Source organism: Ictalurus punctatus, chromosome 17 (genome assembly GCF_001660625.3).
Source record: "Ictalurus punctatus breed USDA103 chromosome 17, Coco_2.0, whole genome shotgun sequence".
Taxonomy (NCBI): Eukaryota; Metazoa; Chordata; class Actinopteri; order Siluriformes; family Ictaluridae; genus Ictalurus; species Ictalurus punctatus.
In genome coordinates, this window is record NC_030432.2 from 25,870,961 (window position 1) to 25,890,894 (window position 19,934).

Here is a 19,934-nt window from a genome sequence, read left to right on the forward strand (position 1 = left end):
GATCGAGGGGAAGTGATCGAGGGGAAGTGGCCGAGGAGGAAGTGGACGATGGGGAAGTGATCGAGTGAGCAGTAAAGGAGACTGGGAGAAACTGTGTTGGGGAAGTGATTGAGGGGAAGTGATCGAGGGGAAGTGGCCGATGGGGAAGTGATCGAGGGGGGAGTGATCGAGGGGAAGTGGCCGAGGGGGAAGTGATCGAGGGGAAGTGACCGAGGGGAAGTGGCCGAGGGGGAAGTGATCGAGGGGAAGTGATCGAAAGGAAGTGGCCGAGGGGAAGTGATCGAGGGGAAGTGGCCGAGGGGAAGTGATCAAGGGGAAGTGGCCGAGGGGAAGTGGCCGAGGGGGGAGTGATCGAGGGGAAGTGGCCGAGGGGGAAGTGATCGAGGGGAAGTGGCCGAGGGGGAAGTGGCCGAGGGGAAGTGATCGAGGGGAAGTGACCGAGGGGAAGTGGCCGAGGGGGAAGTGATCGAGGGGAAGTGATCGAAAGGAAGTGGCCGAGGGGAAGTGATCAAGGGGAAGTGGCTGAGGGGGAAGTGGCCGAGGGGTAAGTGATCGAGGGGAAGTGGCCGAGGGGGAAGTGGCCGAGGGGAAGTGATCGAGGGGAAGTGACCGAGGGGAAGTGGCCGAGGGGGAAGTGATCGAGGGGAAGTGATCGAAAGGAAGTGGCCGAGGGGAAGTGATCGAGGGGAAGTGGCCGAGGGGAAGTGATCAAGGGGAAGTGGCCGAGGGGAAGTGGCCGAGGGGGGAGTGATCGAGGGGAAGTGGCCGAGGGGGAAGTGATCGAGGGGAAGTGATCGAGGGGAAGTGGCCGAGGGGGAAGTGATCGAGGGGAAGTGATCGAAGGGAAGTGGCCGAGGGGGAAGTGATCGAGGGGAAGTGGCCGAGGAGGAAGTGGACGATGGGGAAGTGATCGAGGGGAAGTGATCGAGGGGGAAGTGATCGAGGGGAAGTGATCGAGGGGAAGTGGCCGAGGGGGAAGTGATCGAGGGGAAGTGATCGAAGGGAAGTGGCCGAGGGGGAAGTGATCGAGGGGAAGTGGCCGAGGAGGAAGTGGACGATGGGGAAGTGATCGAGGGGAAGTGATCGAGGGGAAGTGGCCGAGGAGGAAGTGGACGATCGAGTGAGCAGTAAAGGAGACTGGGAGCGGGGTGTGTTATTTAAGCGGAGTTGAGTGGAGTGTGAAAGTCACCTACAGCGCTCCAGATCCTCACAGAGTGTGTGAAGGTTTTATTGAAGCTCCTCTGTGCTGCTCTGTGACCTTGATTAAACTGCAGATGAAAGTTAGCAGTGTGGCTTTTGTACTTTACTCACCTCTCTAACTGCTTTTCCCCGAGCTCTCCGCCCAGACATCAAACATTCATAACACTAAAAACCATCTTTCATTTTCAGAACCATCCCCTGAGACACCGTTTAATAACCACTCTTATTTCACGTCTGATTGTCAGAAGAGTCGCGTGGACGAGTCACAGCGAGATGGAAATATAGATTTTACCTCAGTATCAAATCAAGCTGCACATTTATTGAACATTTATAGAAGGAGTCTCCGGTGTCAGAGAGAATAGAGAGAGGGATGGTGAGGGAAAGTGTTTATAGCTGCTATAGTGTAGGTGAGAACAGGAACTCACTCGTCTCAGGAACGTTTTTGGTCAGTTGCTGTGGTGTAAGAGGAATAAAACACTCAGGAACATGCTGTTAGAGGAAAATAATCAACTGCAGGATAGTAACAGCTTCCTCCACTTCCTCACACCTCCATCACCGATTATTTTCCCATAACAGCACAACACACACACACACACACACACACACACACACACACATACACACACACATACACACACACATACACACACAGTGTTTATTACTTACTTAATTAAGAGAGTCCAAAGTCCTGATGTAAATATATGTAGAGCTCTGAATTTACTGCGTGCAGAAAAACACACAAAGGGAATACACATGTAATAGTGTTGATTTCATAGGCTTGATATTGGCGTATGTAATTCTTTAGAAAAAAGAGGAAAGAGGAGAATCAGCAGCAGCATTTCTTTCTAGCTGGGTCTCATGGTGTAGGCTGTAATTTCTAGTAAATATATTAAACACGGCTCTTTCACTATATATCTCTTTTGTTTCGGAAACAATAACACACTTCCTGTAAAGCTACTGTTTCCCAAGAATGAGATTCCTAAAGCAGGGAATTTTCTGGATTTAGAACACACACACACACACACACACACACACACACACAAAAGGGGGTAATTTCACGTTTAAAGTGATTAGCGCTGCTGCAGGGATTCCCACGCTCATGTGATTTAGCGTTTGTTCAGCTGGAGGAAGAAGCGATTCAGTCCCAGTGTGAGTAACGCAGTAACAAGCCCCAGTGCATACTGGGAGGAGACGAGCTCCATCAGGACAGCAGACTGCTAATCAGCTCATTAAGCTAACACTAATTACATGAGGCAGGAGGTTAGTGCCCATAAGTGCTACGTAGGGAACCTTGTCTCAAATGGAACACAGTCAATATTCTGAAGCATGTTCAATACTGCAGTTTAGGAAATAAGTGATTATCAGATGATCAGCATGAGAGAGAGAGAGAGAGAGAGAGAGAGAGAGAGAGAGAGAGAGAGTGCTCAAACAGGAGGTGAATTAGGAAGAGGAACAAATAAAATAAACAATGAATAAAGGGAGAGAAAGAAAGGTGTGATGAGAGACTGAAAGACCGAGAGAGAGAATAAAAGAGAAAATGATGGAGAGAGACTGAGAAAGAATAATAATAATAATAATAATAATAATAATAATAATAATAATGATGAACTTTATTTTATAAAGTGCCTTTAAAAACAGCTTCTCAAAGCGCTGGGAAAAAAGCGGTGTGATGTCCAACACCTCCACCTGTAACCCTGATGTGTGGAGTTAATCGTCTCTCAGTGTCTCATGGGTACAGTACAGCCGTGTGGGGTTACTGAAGAACAACAGATACATCTGAGAGAGAAAAGAACGAGAAACATGGTTTCTCGCTGGGTTTAGAGTTACGGCGGGTGAAGAGTTACGGCGGGTGAAGAGTTACGGCGGGTGAAGAATTACGGGATGTAGAGTTACGTGTAGAATTATGTGGTGTAGAGTTACGGGGTGTAGAGTTACGGGGTGTAGAGTTACGGGGTGTAGAGTTACGGGTGTAGAGTTACAGGTGTAGAGTTACGGGTGTAGAGTTACAGGTGTAGAGTTACGGGTGTAGATTTACGGGGTGTAGAGTTACGGGGTGTAGAGTTACAGGTGTAGAGTTACAGGTGTAGAGTTACGGGTGTAGAGCGCGCTGCTTGCAGATAGAAATAGGAAGGAAAGAAAAAAACATGGAAAGAATGAAAAAGTTAAATAGGAAAAAAGAGAGAAAGAAATTAAGGATAATATTAAAGAGAGTTTGGTCTCTGCTGTGTGTCTGTGTGTGTGTGTGTGTGTGTGTGTGTGTGTGTGTGTGTGTGTGTGTGTGTGTGTGTGTGTGTGTGTTCTGAGTCAGTGTCCATGCTGTTCTAATCATCTGTTATTGTCCCAGATCCAGAATAAGACTAAAATGTGTGTGTGTGTGTGTGTGTGTGTGTGTGTGTGTGTGTGTGTGTGTGAGTGTGTGTGAGGACGAGGACGAATAGTGCAGGACGCACTGTGTGTGTTACAGAGTGGCCAGGTCTGTGTGTGACAAATCCTCCTTAACCACACCCACAAAACCCACTTTCTCAGAACCACACCCACAAAACCCACTCTCTCAGAACTCCACCCACAAAACCCACTCTCCTAAAACCCCTCCCACAAAACCCACTCTCTCAGAACCACACCCACAAAACCCACTCTCTCAGAACTCCACCCACAACACCCACTCTCTCAGAACTCCACCCACAAAACCCACTCTCCTAAAACCCCTCCCACAAAACCCACTCTCTCAGAACCACACCCACAAAACCCACTCTCTCAGAACTCCACCCACAAAACCCACTCTCCTAAAACCCCTCCCACAAAACCCACTCTCTCAGAACCACACCCACAAAACCCACTCTCTCAGAACTCCACCCACAACACCCACTCTCTCAGAACTCCACCCACAAAACCCACTCTCTCAGAACCACACCCACAAAACCCACTCTCTCAGAACCACACCCACAAAACCCACTCTCTCAGAACTCCACCCACAAAACCCACTCTCTCAGAACCACACCCACAAAACCCACTCTCCTAAAACCCCTCCCACAAAACCCACTCTCTCAGAACCACACCCACAAAGGTCACTGAAACCATGACTGTTGTTGCCTAGTAAGAAATAAAACAGTGTTGTGCTGTTATAGAAAAATGATCAACGCTATTTTGGTGTGATGCAACTTAAGAAAGAAAGAAAAAAGAAAATGAAAGTGACAGAAAGAAAGAAAGAATAATCTGAAACTGAGAAAGAAAGAAAAGACAGATATCAGGAATTTTTATGCTCGACTAACAAACACTTTTTATTACTTTGCAACATGTTATTTATTTTGTACTTTATTTTCAGGCTTTTTCTTCTATTCAAATTCAGAACAGACGTGAGCGTAATGTCACAGCGAACACACACACACACACACACACACACACACACACACACACACACACACACACACACAATGGATTCCTGATTTTTTTTCTTTTTTTCCGTGTTATCTCCCGACACATCTCACAGCTGTGCTGCAGCGTCGTGTTCAGAAACACAAAAGGAGATGAACAGAAAGCGACAACGGGAGAGAAAGGCTCCTCACTCGCTCCACACGCCTGTATCTGGGTCATGATTATGCAGAGTGGGAGAGAAAGTGGGAGAGAGAGTGGGAGAGAGCGAGAGAGAGCGAGAGAGAGATGGAGAGAAAGGGGCAGGCGTACTCAGCCTGAAAAGAGCAGCGGAATAAACGACTCTCCAAAAACACCGAGTAAAATCTGATCCATGATTTCAGCCTCGTCTGTTTTGTGTGCTTCCAAAGCGGCGAGAACAAAGACGATGTTCATCTGCTCCACATGACTGACACATCCATTCAATTACACACACAAAATAAATATACTGTTGTCATGGTTTCACAAAAAATATGAAACGTCCTCATGTTGCAGTGAAAAGACAGACAGATAGAGAGAGACAGACAGGTAGAGAGAGACAGACAGGTAGAGAGAGACAGACAGGTAGAGACAGACAGACAGAGAGACAGACTAAATTGATAGTCGCATTAACGTGATGCTGCTCAGTTCTGTTCACTCGCACTGTCTAGGGACCTTCATGTGCACTATCTAGTCATACTGCAGAAAATAAAGTAAAGCTCGGCATCGTGACAGAAATTCTACGATCCACGCCATGCATCACGATATTCCGACTAGTTCACAAACTACTGCATTCAAAATCTGTTCCACGCCTACAAAACACAGCGATTTTTATATTTCAAAAAGAAACATTGCTCTTCATTTTTGGTGTTTTATTGTGAAACTCCACATGTTCCTCACTCCGTTATTCCCCACCCCGATATTCCTCACTTCATTATTCCTTACTCTGTTATTCCCCACTCCGATATTCCCCACCCTGTTATTCCCCACCCCGATATTCCTCACTCCGTTATTCCTTACTCAGTTATTCCCCACCCCGATATTCCTCACTCTGTTATTCCTTACTCAGTTATTCCCCACCCCGATATTCCTCACTCTGTTATTCCTTACTCAGTTATTCCCCACTCCGATATTCCCCACCCCGATATTCCCCACTCCGATATTCCCCACTCCGTTATTCCTTACTCTGTTATTCCCCACTCCGATATTCCTCACTTCATTATTCCTTACTCTGTTATTCCCCACTCCGATATTCCTCACTCCGTTATTCCTTACTCAGTTAATCCCCACCCCGTTAATCCCCACCCCGTTATACCCCAATCCATCATACCCCACCCCGTTATTCCTCACTCCATCATGTTCCACTCCGTTATGTGTAAAGCTGTTAGGATCTGTTATAAACATTCCACCTCGTGATGTTTCCCCATTATGTGTCATGTTTTCATGTTCCGACCTGTCACCCCTCTTTTGTTTCGCCCCGTTATGCTTCTCCTCCATTATGTTCCACCCTCGTCATGTTCCCACCATCAGCCCTGCGCTTCCTAACCGAGTGGAATAAACACACGTCTCGTTGCACTGTTTCTGCGTATAGACCGTACAACTTATTTAATGTTAACGCAACCAATTACGGAATGTTTATCATGCGCACCCAACGGGTCTTTACGATACCGTTAACATTAACGGGTGTGATGGGTTTTCTGATCCGATTCACTGAATCGGGTATTTTATCATTTAAACATGACTGCACCCCCCGAGCTCTGATAAAGGGGATGCAGGAATTTGATCAGCATTATTTTATTTAACAATAGAAATAGAAACAAGAGGCATATTTCCTCACACTGGTCGTAGAGGACACTGTTCCTCCTTTCATGTTGCTGATACGCGGCTGTGTGGGTGATGCAAGACATCTGAAACGCTTCAATAAAAACTAATAAAACAGTACAGCGCTCACCTCACATTAGCGTGGAGAGCACTGACCTCACATTTCCCGTTCTCTCAACAGGTTTTGGCATGGAGAGTACACCGTAGCCGTGAACATCAACGACTACCTGGACGTGTACTGTCCGTACTACGAGGAGCCGCAGCCGCTGAGCCGGATGGAGCGCTACATCCTGTTCATGGTTAACCACGACGGCTACACGACCTGCGAACACCGCATGAGGGGGTTTAAACGCTGGGAGTGTAACAGGCCGCAGAACGTCGACGGGCCGCTACGCTTCTCCGAAAAATTCCAGCTCTTTACACCGTTCTCGCTTGGCTTCGAGTTCCGCCCCGGACACGAGTACTACTACATCTGTAAGTGCCCTGATGCTGAGATTAATGCACTCTTCTACATTTCCTGTAAGTGTTCATTAGAGGAGTGACTTCACTGTGAACTTCAGTAGCACAACTTACCCTGAATTCACCGTAGCTTCGTTTTCAAACACGCCGGAGGAAGCTGATTAAATGAGCAATACGGTGATGGATATATTAAAGTCCTAATATTTTCACGTAGATGAAATATAGCCTCTGTTCCTCATATTAGAGCCCTGGGTGGGTGACAGAGTGCGCACTAGATTCCCCGAAATCTATTGAAAATCTCAAATCAGAGGAATTAAAATGACATCAAAATGGATTTCTTTTTATTTCCTGCAGAGATTCGATTTTTCTTTTCTTTCTTTTTTAGAATGAAACCCCAAAATCTCATCATGAATACGCTTCTGTGTGAAATGCAGTCTCATTAGTCAGGAAACATGAGATACAATACACACACAGTGTTGCTTTGCATTAGCATATTAACACGCAGTCTTTGTCCTGCGGTGAGATTGTACCTTTCTTTAGTCACTTTATCATGTTTTAGTGATAATTCTGAAAAGCCTGACGATAAAAGGTGCAGTAGGAATAAAGAATTCAAAAAGAAAAGTAATGCCTCCTGGAAAAATACATTTTCAAGCCTGATTAGGCCACACCCCCGAGCTGGAGCTGTGATTGGACAGTGGTGGCACATTTAGTGTGACGCGACTGCAGCACAGTGATGAAGGTAAAATGTATCCGATTCTGCTCCGAGGTCAGCGTTTAATTATTTTTAAAAATAAATCCTGCTGTTTTTCACTTTACAAATTCAACAAACTATAATTTACGGTCAAATTTGACGTTATCATAGCTAGCTAATGTTAGCAGAGTCAACTGACATCTTAACGCAAGACGACTCGTGCACAATCTGACACTCAGAATGACTCTCATAGCAGTCCATCGCAAAATCCAAACATTTGCGTTCCGATCCTTAAACTCCACCCCGTCGCGTTCCGATCCTTAAACTCCACCCCGTCGCGTTCCGATCCTTAAACTCCACCCTGCCGCGTTCCGATCCTTAAACTCCACCCCGTCGCCTTCCGATCCTTAAACTCCACCCCGTCGCGTTCGGATCCTTAAACTCCACCCCATCGCGTTCCGATCCTTAAACTCCACCCCGTCGCGTTCGGATCCTTAAACTCCACCCCGTCGCGTTCGGATCCTTAAACTCCACCCCATCGCGTTCCGATCCTTAAACTGCACCCCGTCGTGTTCCGATCCTTAAACTCCACCCCGTCGCGTTCCGATCCTTAAACTCCACCCCGTCGCGTTCCGATCCTTAAACTCCACCCCGTCGCGTTCCGATCCTTAAACTCCACCCCGTCGCGTTCCGATCCTTAAACTTCACCCCGTCGCGTTCCGATCCTTAAACTCCACCCTGCCGCGTTCCGATCCTTAAACTCCACCCCGTCGCGTTCGGATCCTTAAACTCCACCCCGTCGCCTTCCGATCCTTAAACTTCACCCCGTCGTGTTCCGATCCTTAAACTTCACCCCGTCGCGTTCCGATCCTTAAACTCCACCCCGTCGCGTTCCGATCCTTAAACTCCACCCCGTCGCCTTCCGATCCTTAAACTCCACCCCGTCGCGTTCGGATCCTTAAACTCCACCCCGTCGCCTTCCGATCCTTAAACTCCACCCCGTCGCGTTCGGATCCTTAAACTCCACCCCGTCGCCTTCCGATCCTTAAACTCCACCCCGTCGCGTTCGGATCCTTAAACTCCACCCCATCGCGTTCCGATCCTTAAACTTCACCCCGTCGTGTTCCGATCCTTAAACTCCACCCCATCGCGTTCCGATCCTTAAACTCCACCCCATCGCCTTCCGATCCTTAAACTCCACCCCATCGCCTTCCGATCCTTAAGTTCCACCTCTTCTGTTCCATCTGAAAATTTGCATTCTCATGAAGTTATTTTCTGGGGTTAGTTATGTCTGCAGATTTGGGTTCTCCGGGGGCCAAAGTGACATCTCCTCTCCAGTCAGCAGGAAGTGCAGACCTAGGGCTCTGATAGGCTGGAGACTTTATGCTTTCATTACTTGTTAGCAACATTAGCTGTGTCGCTCCAGTACAGAACGTGACACATTAAACGTGTAAGCTGGTTGACTACATTTGGCGTAAAGAGGACATCGTGATTATACTTTTCATTTTTGGCCAACCTGCTGCTTTAAGTGATGATTTCCACATACCACTGAATCTCATATCCGTGATGCTTTCAGATAGAGACAGAGAGAAAGATAAAAAGAGAGAGAGGAAGGGCAGAACCACAATACCTACAAACTTTAACAGAAAAAATAAATAAAGACAAGAAAGTTTTGTGAATTGAGTGGCAGAGCTTCGTTATAATGAAATCAATAACGAACACAACCTCATATACTGAAATCAATAATGTAGTCAGCAGGAGGATGATGGGATAAAACACCAGGCCTTGAAGGGCAGCCAGCTAAAATGAATACTGTAATTTTGGGTTTGACTTCATTATGTCTCCCGCCTCTGGCCACGTTCCCCCGCACGCTCTCAGACTCTCAGTTAATGGTGGATTTTATCATTTATTTTCAGCCTGCAGAAACATGTACGCGAGGAACTCTGTTCTGTTATTGTGCTAATATTCATTTAATCACTGCATCTGAATAATTGAGTTTTAAACGCAGCAATACACAGCCGTGGATTCTGATTGGTCAGACCGTTTATACCAACGCGCTCGTTCTAATACGGTATGGTTTCTATGGTAACGGCCAATTCACAGCGGACGCTCCACTGATAATGAACAGATTAAAAAATCTTTGATTTGATCAGGTTTCCGTCAAGTAAGGAGACGTTTATGTAACGCGTGTGGAAGGAGTCTCCAGTGTCAGTGCTGTGTGACAGTCAGAGGTGAAGCTGTGACTCGGTTACACAACAAGCTGCGTAAATATTTTTTGTCTCATTAACATGAAGAGAGGGAATCAAGAGAGAGGGAATAGAGAGAGGGAATAGAGAGAGAATAGAGAGAGAGAATAGAGAGAGAATAGAGAGAGGGAATAGAGAGAGAATAGAGAGAGAGAATAGAGAGAGAATAGAGAGAGAGAATAGAGAGAGGGAATAGAGAGAGGGAATAGAGAGAGAGAATAGAGAGAGGGAATAGAGAGAGGGAATAGAGAGAGAGAATAGAGAGAGAATAGAGAGAGAGAATAGAGACAGGGAATAGAGGGAATAGAGAGAGGGAATAGAGAGAGGGAATAGAGAGAGGGAATAGAGAGAGAATATAGAGAGAGAATAGAGAGAGAGAATAGAGAGAGGGAATAGAGAGGATAGAGAGAGGGAATAGAGAGAGGGAATAGAGAGAGAGAATAGAGAGAGGGAATAGAGAGAGAGAATAGAGAGAGGGAATAGAGAGAGAATAGAGAGAGAGAATAGAGAGAGGGAATAGAGAGAGGGAATAGAGAGAGAGAATAGAGAGAGGGAATAGAGAGAGAATAGAGAGAGGGAATAGAGAGAGAGAATAGAGAGAGAGAGAATAGAGAGAGGGAATAGAGAGAGGGAATAGAAAGAGGGAATAGAGAGAGGGAATAGAGAGAGAGAGAATAGAGAGAGGGAATCGAGAGAGGGAATAGAGAGAGAATAGAGAGGGAATAGAGAGAGAGAATAGAGAGAGGGAATAGAGAGAGAATAGAGAGAGGGAATAGAGAGAGGGAATAGAGAGAGGGAATAGAGAGAGAATAGAGAGAGAGAATAGAGGGAGAGAATAAAGGGGATAGAGAGAGGGAATAGAGAGGATAGAGAGAGGGAATAGAGAGAGGGAATAGAGAGAGGGAATAGAGAGAGGGAATAGAGAGGATAGAGAGAGGGAATAGAGAGAGAGAATAGAGAGAGGGAATAGAGAGAGGGAATAGAGAGGGAATAGAGAGAGGGAATAGAGAGAGGGAATAGAGAGAGGGAATAGAGAGAGAGAATAGAGAGAGGGAATAGAGAGAGAGAATAGAGGGAGAGAATAGAGAGGATAGAGAGAGGGAATAGAGAGAGGGAATAGAGAGGATAGAGAGAGGGAATAGAGAGGGAATAGAGAGAGAGAATAGAGAGAGGGAATAGAGAGAGAGAATAGAGAGAGGGAATAGAGAGAGAATAGAGAGAGGGAATAGAGAGGATAGAGAGAGGGAATAGAGAGGGAATAGAGAGAGAGAATAGAGAGAGGGAATAGAGAGAGAGAATAGAGAGAGGGAATAGAGAGAGAGAATAGAGAGAGGGAATAGAGAGGGAATAGAGAGAGGGAATAGAGAGAGAATAGAGAGAGGGAATAGAGAGAGAGAATAGAGGGAGAGAATAGAGAGGATAGAGAGAGGGAATAGAGAGAGGGAATAGAGAGGATAGAGAGAGGGAATAGAGAGGGAATAGAGAGAGAGAATAGAGAGAGGGAATAGAGAGAGGGAATAGAGAGAGGGAATAGAGAGGATAGAGAGAGGGAATAGAGAGAGGGAATAGAGAGAGGGAATAGAGAGAGGGAATAGAGAGGATAGAGAGAGGGAATAGAGAGAGGGAATAGAGAGGGTAGAGAGAGGGAATAGAGAGAGGGAATAGAGAGGGTAGAGAGAGGGAATAGAGAGAGGGAATAGAGAGGGAATAGAGAGAGGGAATAGAGAGAGGGAATAGAGAGGGTAGAGAGAGGGAATAGAGAGAGGGAATAGAGAGGGTAGAGAGAGGGAATAGAGAGGGTAGAGAGAGGGAATAGAGAGAGGGAATAGAGAGAGGGAATAGAGAGAGGGATGGTGAGGGAAGGAGTGTTTGTTTATAGCTGCTATAGCGTAAGTGAGAAGAGGAATTCCTCGCTTCACCGATGTTCCACAATGTGAAATGTAACTAGAAACGGATAAAAAGTGTAAAGTGTTTCTTCATCTTTGTGAAGCTGAAACTGAAGACAGTAGATTCTGTAATAACGTCACCACCACGGACCCTGGAATAAAGTCCACGCGATTTATACTGAATGAGCGTCTGATACAGAGAGCGAGATGAGACTCTTTAATGAGTAAAGTGCCGTTGTTGGAGAGTTGCTGTGGTGTAAGAGGAATAAAACACTCGGGGACGTGCAGTCGGAGGAAAACAATCACCTTCAGAGTGTTAACGCTAACTGCTTCAGCACATCTGGAATGTGTTTCAGGATTTTATTTTAAAGGGAATGTCCTCCTGTGATTCCGCCCCCACACCCTGCGTTTCGCCCCAGATTGCTTCCTACAGTCTGTTCATTACTAACGCCTTTATAAACTCACCCAGGACTTTTCTAGGTTAATATAATAACTCAGTGACTAACACTTTCCAGAGGAGAGGTCCAGCTTCTCCTGCTCGCGACCCGAGAAACCGCCTGCATCCACCCCCGTCTCTGTCTCTGTTTCTCGTTCAAGCGTTTAATGACACACTTCTTGCATCAGATTGTGACCTTGAGGCACTTTTTGTGTTGCTTCAGTGAAACCGCAACCTGAATTTTAAGAGACTGGAGCGTGACGGAAAGATACCGGATTTAAAGGAGCACGTGCACGTGTAAATATACAAAAGAGCTTCACTTAACGGAGTTCTTCGCCTACAGAACTCACACGGCTAATCTCTCTGCGTGTCGGAAAACAGATTTGTGACGTTTAATAATTCAAATTTTTCTCGTATTGAAGGCTGCGGTTCTCGGATGTGTGTTCTCCGCCTCGACCCGTCAGTTCTCCGTCACCGCGCTCATGTACTCTGTTGGGTTTTGGGTTTTTTATCAGCAAAAACATTAAGAACTCTTCGGTTCGTAGCGCCCGGTGACTGCGTCGATGTTTTACTCGGAGATTCTGACAGGCTTCATGACGTCCATCTTGATTGCTATCTGTGTGTTATCTTCCGGAGTCCCGCGAGATTCAGACCTAAAAACCCGCTCGCTCGCTCTGCTGTCATGTGTGAAAATAAACAACGACAAAAAACCTTTTTAAAAGGAGTATTTTTATTCTGTACACACAGCATAGGATTTGTATTGTACGTGTATTTGAATTCTTCACGGAGAATGTGCTCTGATATCGCCGAGTGTAAACTCCTCGTGCTGAAGACTTAACGTCACAGCTTCCCCTCTGTCTGTTACACAGCGCTGACACTGGAGACTCCTTCTTACACGCTACATCAACACCTTTTATAATCAGTCTATTATCAGTGGAGCGTGCGCTGTACACGTCCCTGTGAACGAGCCGTTACTATAGAAACCATAACGCATTAGAGCATTAATATAAACCTGCGCTACTGTCAGGGCCGCTGTTATAGAGAACTCATCACCACCTGACGACCAATCAGAGTCCAGAACTCATCACCACCTGACGACCAATCAGAGTCCAGAACTCATCACCACCTGACGACCAATCAGAGTCCAGGAAGCAATCATGATTAACAAACCTAAATGAGAAACACTGGAACGTGACACGTGATACACGCGCTGTACTGAAGAGGTTAATCACGAGCATACTGTTGCTAGGCAACTGGTTGCCAAGTAAAAGCTAGCTAATTTCCAGGGCTAACGACTGAGCTAGCTAGCACGTACCGGAACTCCCGTTTGTCGTGCAGATGGAGAGAATGTAAATGAAACAGAACCATCCGGAACATTTCCCTTAGACGAGCCAGAAATTCAGTAAAATTACACTGCAGTTCAATTTTATCCTGAACTGCGAACGCAAATAACACGAGTTACAAACTTCTGGATTTAAACAAGGTCGATACCGGTCGTGTTCCTGCTGCTGGAATCTTCTCCTCGGAGTTCAACTAGACACGTTTAGTGGCACGCGAACCACGGTGCGTACTGACGTTATACACATTACCGACTAATAACCTCTCCAAGACGTACCTGACGATTAAAACTCCTCCCACTGCATTACATCATAACACACACCAAGCGTGAGTCGGCGTTTTTAACGGGGAAAAGAAACACGTCATTTTCCAGTGAGATGAAGGAGGACCGCAGCAGGAAGCTGGCGGTTTAACATGAACACTCGAGTAACAGCTGATTACAGACACTCGTATCATTTTCTTTAAAAACTACTAAAGCTTCCAACATTTTATTTAGTTTAACGGAAGCATTTCACACAAACTCACTGGGGTTGTAAATATAATACATATAATAATACAGTAGAAATCCAATCAAATCAAATCCTGCAGAAGAAGAACCAGTTTCTCTTCCAAATCCACAGGATCCGATGTCGATAAGTTTCCTCTGACATCCGATCCACCGTTTATTTACTGACACCGGGTATCAGATTAGTGCCGTCTCTAATTTCTACACGTGACGCAGCGGATCAGATTTGAGATGAACTCAGACTGCAGGAGTAAATTCCCCTGATTTAAATCTGATCAGGATTCGGATCAGACCAGCTTAAGAGGATAATAGAGTTCAGTCAGACATTACAGTGTGCACAGAAATATTATAATCAAAATAATTAAACTAATTAAAGAAAACCAAACAGGTTTGTTTTATTTATTTATTTGTTTCTCCTTAAATCGTGCTCAGACTTTAAAACTTCTGTCCTCTCTGGTGGAAGAGTTCCTCCCTGACATGAGCGAGGAAGAGAAGCGGTACTTCTGTGATTTAGAGAATAAAGGGGAAATCACTTCTGTTTTTTTTTTATCGTGATGTATCGTGTCTCTGATTTATCGTCCGTCCCTGCAGTGAGAATCTATTTCCAGAGGAAATCACTTTACACCCGCGAGTCCGTCTGACCTCTTCACAATCAGATCAACAATAAGACGCTGATATTTGTTCCTTCTGGACGAAATTGCTCTGACCTTCTCCAGCTCGGCTGCTGTCATTTAAAACATCCCATCATGCACTTCTTCCCCTTGCTAAATTACACCGGGAGAAAAAGAGCAGATCGAGTCGGATCATAGCGAGAATCTGGCGTTACACTCCGTCATTCCGGTCACGTCCGAGTATCGACTCTCAGTAATTTAGAGTAATAACCATTTTCTCCATTATTCTCAACTCGCTGGTGTTGAATGTGGCCTGAGATGATGATGATGATGGATGATTTCACTAAGGATTTTATTCAGTCAGTATTCTGTTTAACACACATCGTGCTGCGTGATCAGAACTCAGACTCCTGCTGTTTTACACATACAATAATACATGCGGTTTTTAATACGTTGGATATATTGCATCGTTCCTTCTGATTAAAATGTCATTATAAAGTGAAAAGCTCTACTGAAACCCTGTGACTGTTACACAGCGCTGACACTGGACACTCCTTCCATAAACATTACACAAACACCTCCTTATTTCAAGAAAACTTCACCACATAAACATGTTTTATAATCAGTCTATTATCAGTGGAGCGTGCGCTGTACACGTCCCCGTGAACGAGCCGTTACTATAGAAACCATAACGCATTAGAGCATTAATATAAACCTGCGCTACTGTCAGGGCCGCTGTTATAGAGAACTCATCACCATTTAATAAGACAGCATTTTAATTACTTTGGTTACTGCAGTTCAGAATATATCCAGTAGGGGGATCACATGATCACATGATCAGCTAAAAACAACTGGAATCAGTCGCGTGTTTAAAATAACAGATTTTGTACTTTTTTTTAATCACAAAAAAAAGAAAGTTGATATACAAGTCTAATTTAATAAAACAAGTCGAACACACTGTGTCTGATGGTGCGATGACCATGGTTACCATAGCAACTTATGTCTGCAAGAGGCTTAATAGCTCACACTAACACAACGCACAAGTGTTAATTGTGTCTCAGCGAATCTGCGTTATAACATTACAGAGCTGCAGCGTTGCTAATCGAGCTGTTAGCTAGCTAGCTTTTGAGAATGTTATGAAACCGTTAATGAGAACACCTTCTGACCAATCAGAATCCAGAACAGCAGCGTGGTGTAAACGAGTCTGAATCTGCGTTCTCGATCACGTGTTTTAGTAAACATTAGAACACAGTCAGGTTTTATTTTTAACTAAAAGCTGGTAAAAAAAACTCCACACTGACCTCCAGTCAGCCTCGACGCAAGACTTTACAGAGGATCGGACATTTTCATTCCTGGACGGTTGGAGGGGCGATACTGAGAGAGGAGGATGGAGGACGGAGGGGTGTCGGGGTGATACTGAGAGGGGAGGATGGAGGACGGAGGGGTGTCGGGGCGATACTGAGAGAGGAGGATGGAGGACAGAGGGGTGTCGGGGCGATACTGAGAGAGGAGGATGGAGGACGGAGGGGTGTCGGGGTGATACTGAGAGAGGAGGATGGAGGACGGAGGGGTGTCGGGGCGATACTGAGAGAGGAGGATGGAGGACAGAGGGGTGTCGGGGTGATACTGAGAGAGGAGGATGGAGGACGGAGGGGTGTCGGGGTGATACTGAGAGAGGAGGATGGAGGACGGAGGGGTGTCGGGGCGATACTGAGAGAGGAGGATGGAGCACAGAGGGGTGTCGGGGTGATACTGAGAGAGGAGGATGGAGCACAGAGGGGTGTCGGGGCGATACTGAGAGAGGAGGATGGAGGACGGAGGGGTGTCGGGGTGATACTGAGAGAGGAGGATGGAGGACAGAGGGGTGTCGGGGTGATACTGAGAGAGGAGGATGGAGGACAGAGGGGTGTCGGGGTGATACTGAGAGAGGAGGATGGAGGACGGAGGGGTGTCGGGGTGATACTGAGAGAGGAGGATGGAGCACAGAGGGGTGTCGGGGTGATACTGAGAGAGGAGGATGGAGCACAGAGGGGTGTCGGGGTGATACTGAGAGGGGAGGATGGAGGACGGAGGGGTGTCGGGGCGATACTGAGAGAGGAGGATGGAGGACGGAGGGGTGTCGGGGTGATACTGAGAGAGGAGGATGGAGGACAGAGGGGTGTCGGGGCGATACTGAGAGAGGAGGATGGAGGACAGAGGGGTGTCGGGGTGATACTGAGAGGGGAGGATGGAGCACAGAGGGGTGTCGGGGTGATACTGAGAGAGGAGGATGGAGCACAGAGGGGTGTCGGGGTGATACTGAGAGAGGAGGATGGAGGACGGAGGGGTGTCGGGGTGATACTGAGAGAGGAGGATGGAGGACGGAGGGGTGTCGGGGTGATACTGAGAGAGGAGGATGGAGGACGGAGGGGTGTCGGGGTGATACTGAGAGAGGAGGATGGAGGACGGAGGGGTGTCGGGGTGATACTGAGAGAGGAGGATGGAGGACGGAGGGGTGTCGGGGGCGATCAGGAGGACGAAAGAAGATGGCGTTTCGATTGTGTGCTGATGAAAGAGTGTGTCCATCAGTGAGGCTTTACCCTTATAACCCCCCCTCATACACCCCCCTCCCTTTAATCCCCCCCATTGCCCCCCCACCAACCCCCACCTTCAATCCGTCCTCACTTTTTAAGTATTGATGAGATCTTGACAGGCGTCCGTCGAGGTCGGCCGCTTTCCAATGAACCGCAGACACACTGAATGCACAATGACCTCACTGTGTGTGTGTGTGTGTGTGTGTGTGTGTGTGTGTGTGTGTGTGTGTGTGCGTGTGTTTTGCCTGTCCAAAAGGACACTGAGTTTCACAGTGAGAGGCTTAACTTTTTATTTTATGCCTAAATATAAACAAAAACAAAAAAACCCTAAAGTAAAAATATCTTAAAGTTGGCAGTCAGTCTGTTTACATCTGTCCAATAATCTGATCAAAAAAGATCAGATCAAAATCCGCATGTCTGTTTACATTTCCTCCATAACGTCAGCTCTACAGTCGCTCTGTACCCCCACCGTACACCGCCCCGAAAGAAGAAGAGGAGGAGTTCAGATCGAAACTGCAGCTCTTTATTTTATTTTAAACAATTATTCATTAAAGATATTAAAGAGTCTTTACATTTAAACCTCCTGAAACAGAGCAAAGGAAAAATATATTTCACTACATCTTTCTTAAAGAGAGAGAGAGAGAGAAAGAGTGACGATCGAGAGAGTGAAGGAGAAGTGACTAAAAGAAAGAAAAAACAAAAAATGATGGAGAGAGCAAAGAAGAAAATAAAAAAGAAAGGAAGAAAGAAGAAAAATAATAAAGGAGAAAGACAACAAAAAAGAAAAAGGCTGTAAGAATTAAAAATAATAAGAAAGAAAGAGAGAGAGAGAAGGAATGTTTTTCGTTCTCAGATGCTTCCTGATTGAAGTTGCTGAGAGAAGTAAAAGAAGAAAGGAGGGAGAGAGAGAACAAGAAAAAGAATGAATTTGATAAACATTAAAATAGTAAAAAGGAAAGAAGGAAATGCAGCACGTGCAAAAAAAAGAAAGTTAAGAATGAAAAAATGAAAGAAGAAACTAGAAAGGAAGAGAAAAAGATAATAATCTCCTGCATTTAAACACAGAAACACTAGCCTCAGTTCCACAACAACAACAACAACAACAACAACATCATCAACAACAACAACATCAACAACAACAACATCAACAACAACAACATCATCAACATCATCAACATCATCAACAACAACATCATCATCAACAACAACATCATCAACAACATCATCAACATCATCATCAACAACATCAACAACAACAACAACATCATCATCAACATCAACATCATCATCATCAACAACATCATCAACAACATCATCAACAACAACAACAACAACAACAACAACATCATCAACAACAACAACATCAACATCATCAACAACAACAACAACAACAACATCAACAACAACAACAACAATCAGTATAATCGAAATATTCATTTGGGGTGAAAACATCAGATCCACACACACACACACACACACACACACACACACACACACACACACACACACACACACACATACCTACACTAAATAAGTAAGTAAGTAAATAAATAAACAAATAAAGTCACTTTACCCGCAGGCCGTCACTAATCAGCGGGTTTCTGATGGTTATCTCTGAACACACGCAGCTTCACGCTGAAAATCGCTCCTTTTTTAATTCTTTCAGTTTTAATAAACAATTAAAGCGTCTCACTGTGACCCTGAAATGGAGCGTAAAGGTTAAAGCGTGTGTGTGTAAACGGGCGAGCTCGGCGCCGCGCTGTGAAATCCTTTTCTTCTCTGACGCTCTTTATGTCTGAAACAAACAGGAGGAGCGTGTGAAGGTTGAAAGAGAGCGCGAGCTGTGATTCGGGAGGAAACCTGCGTGAATGAATCCGCTGTGAGAGCGTTTCCTCTCGCCGGCGGTGCGAGGTGGAAATCATCTGCTTCCAGGACATCTTCTAAACACTAAACACCCTCCTGACTCCTCCCTCTGGAGATGAAGAACCGATTAGTGATGTGAAGATGAATCAGTGTGACGGTTTTACTCTGATTAAATACCACACAGCGCATCCTGAATATTAACCACATCCACCTCCACGCTTCACACACACCTCTGGACCTTCTGACCACAGGAACACGCTGACGCTAACGCTAACGCTAACGCTATAATATCACGCTAACTCCGCTAGCAACACCACCAATCTTTCATTCCTCTGTTCTTTTATTCCTCTTTTACCACAGCAATTTATCACCGTTTTCATCATTAAACAACACGTCTTTTAAACAAGTAAACATACTTTTCTGTTCATAGTTCCATTTTTTCCTTCTGAGACGAGCGACTTCCTGTTCTCTCTTACGTTATAGCAGCTATAAACACTCGTTCCCTCACCATCCCTCTCTCCATTCCCTCTCTCTTCTCTCTCTATTCTCTCTCTCTATTCTCTCTCTATTCTCTCTCTCTATTCTCTCTCTCTATTCCCTCTCTCTATTCTCTCTCTATTCCCTCTCTATTCTCTCTCTCTATTCCCTCTCTATTCTCTCTCTCTATTCCCTCTCTATTCTCTCTCTCTATTCCCTCTCTATTCTCTCTCTCTATTCCCTCTCTCTATTCTCTCTCTCTATTCCCTCTCTATTCTCTCTCTCTATTCCCTCTCTATTCTCTCTCTCTATTCCCTCTCTCTATTCTCTCTCTATTCTCTCTCTCTATTCTCTCTCTATTCCCTCTCTATTCTCTCTCTCTATTCCCTCTCTATTCTCTCTCTCTATTCCCTCTCTCTATTCTCTCTCTCTATTCTCTCT

At 45.5% G+C, this 19,934-nt stretch overlaps 1 protein-coding gene across 1 annotated transcript in view; it reads left to right on the forward strand.

Moving 5' to 3' along the window:
* The window catches only part of efna2a (ephrin-A2a), an 84,516-nt gene that overhangs the window by 61,243 nt on the left and 3,339 nt on the right, over window positions 1-19,934 (forward strand). Inside the window, exon 2 of the mRNA XM_053687411.1 lies at window positions 6,590-6,882. Coding sequence (XP_053543386.1) covers window positions 6,590-6,882 — 293 coding nt within the window. The remainder of the gene's footprint in view (window positions 1-6,589; window positions 6,883-19,934) is intronic.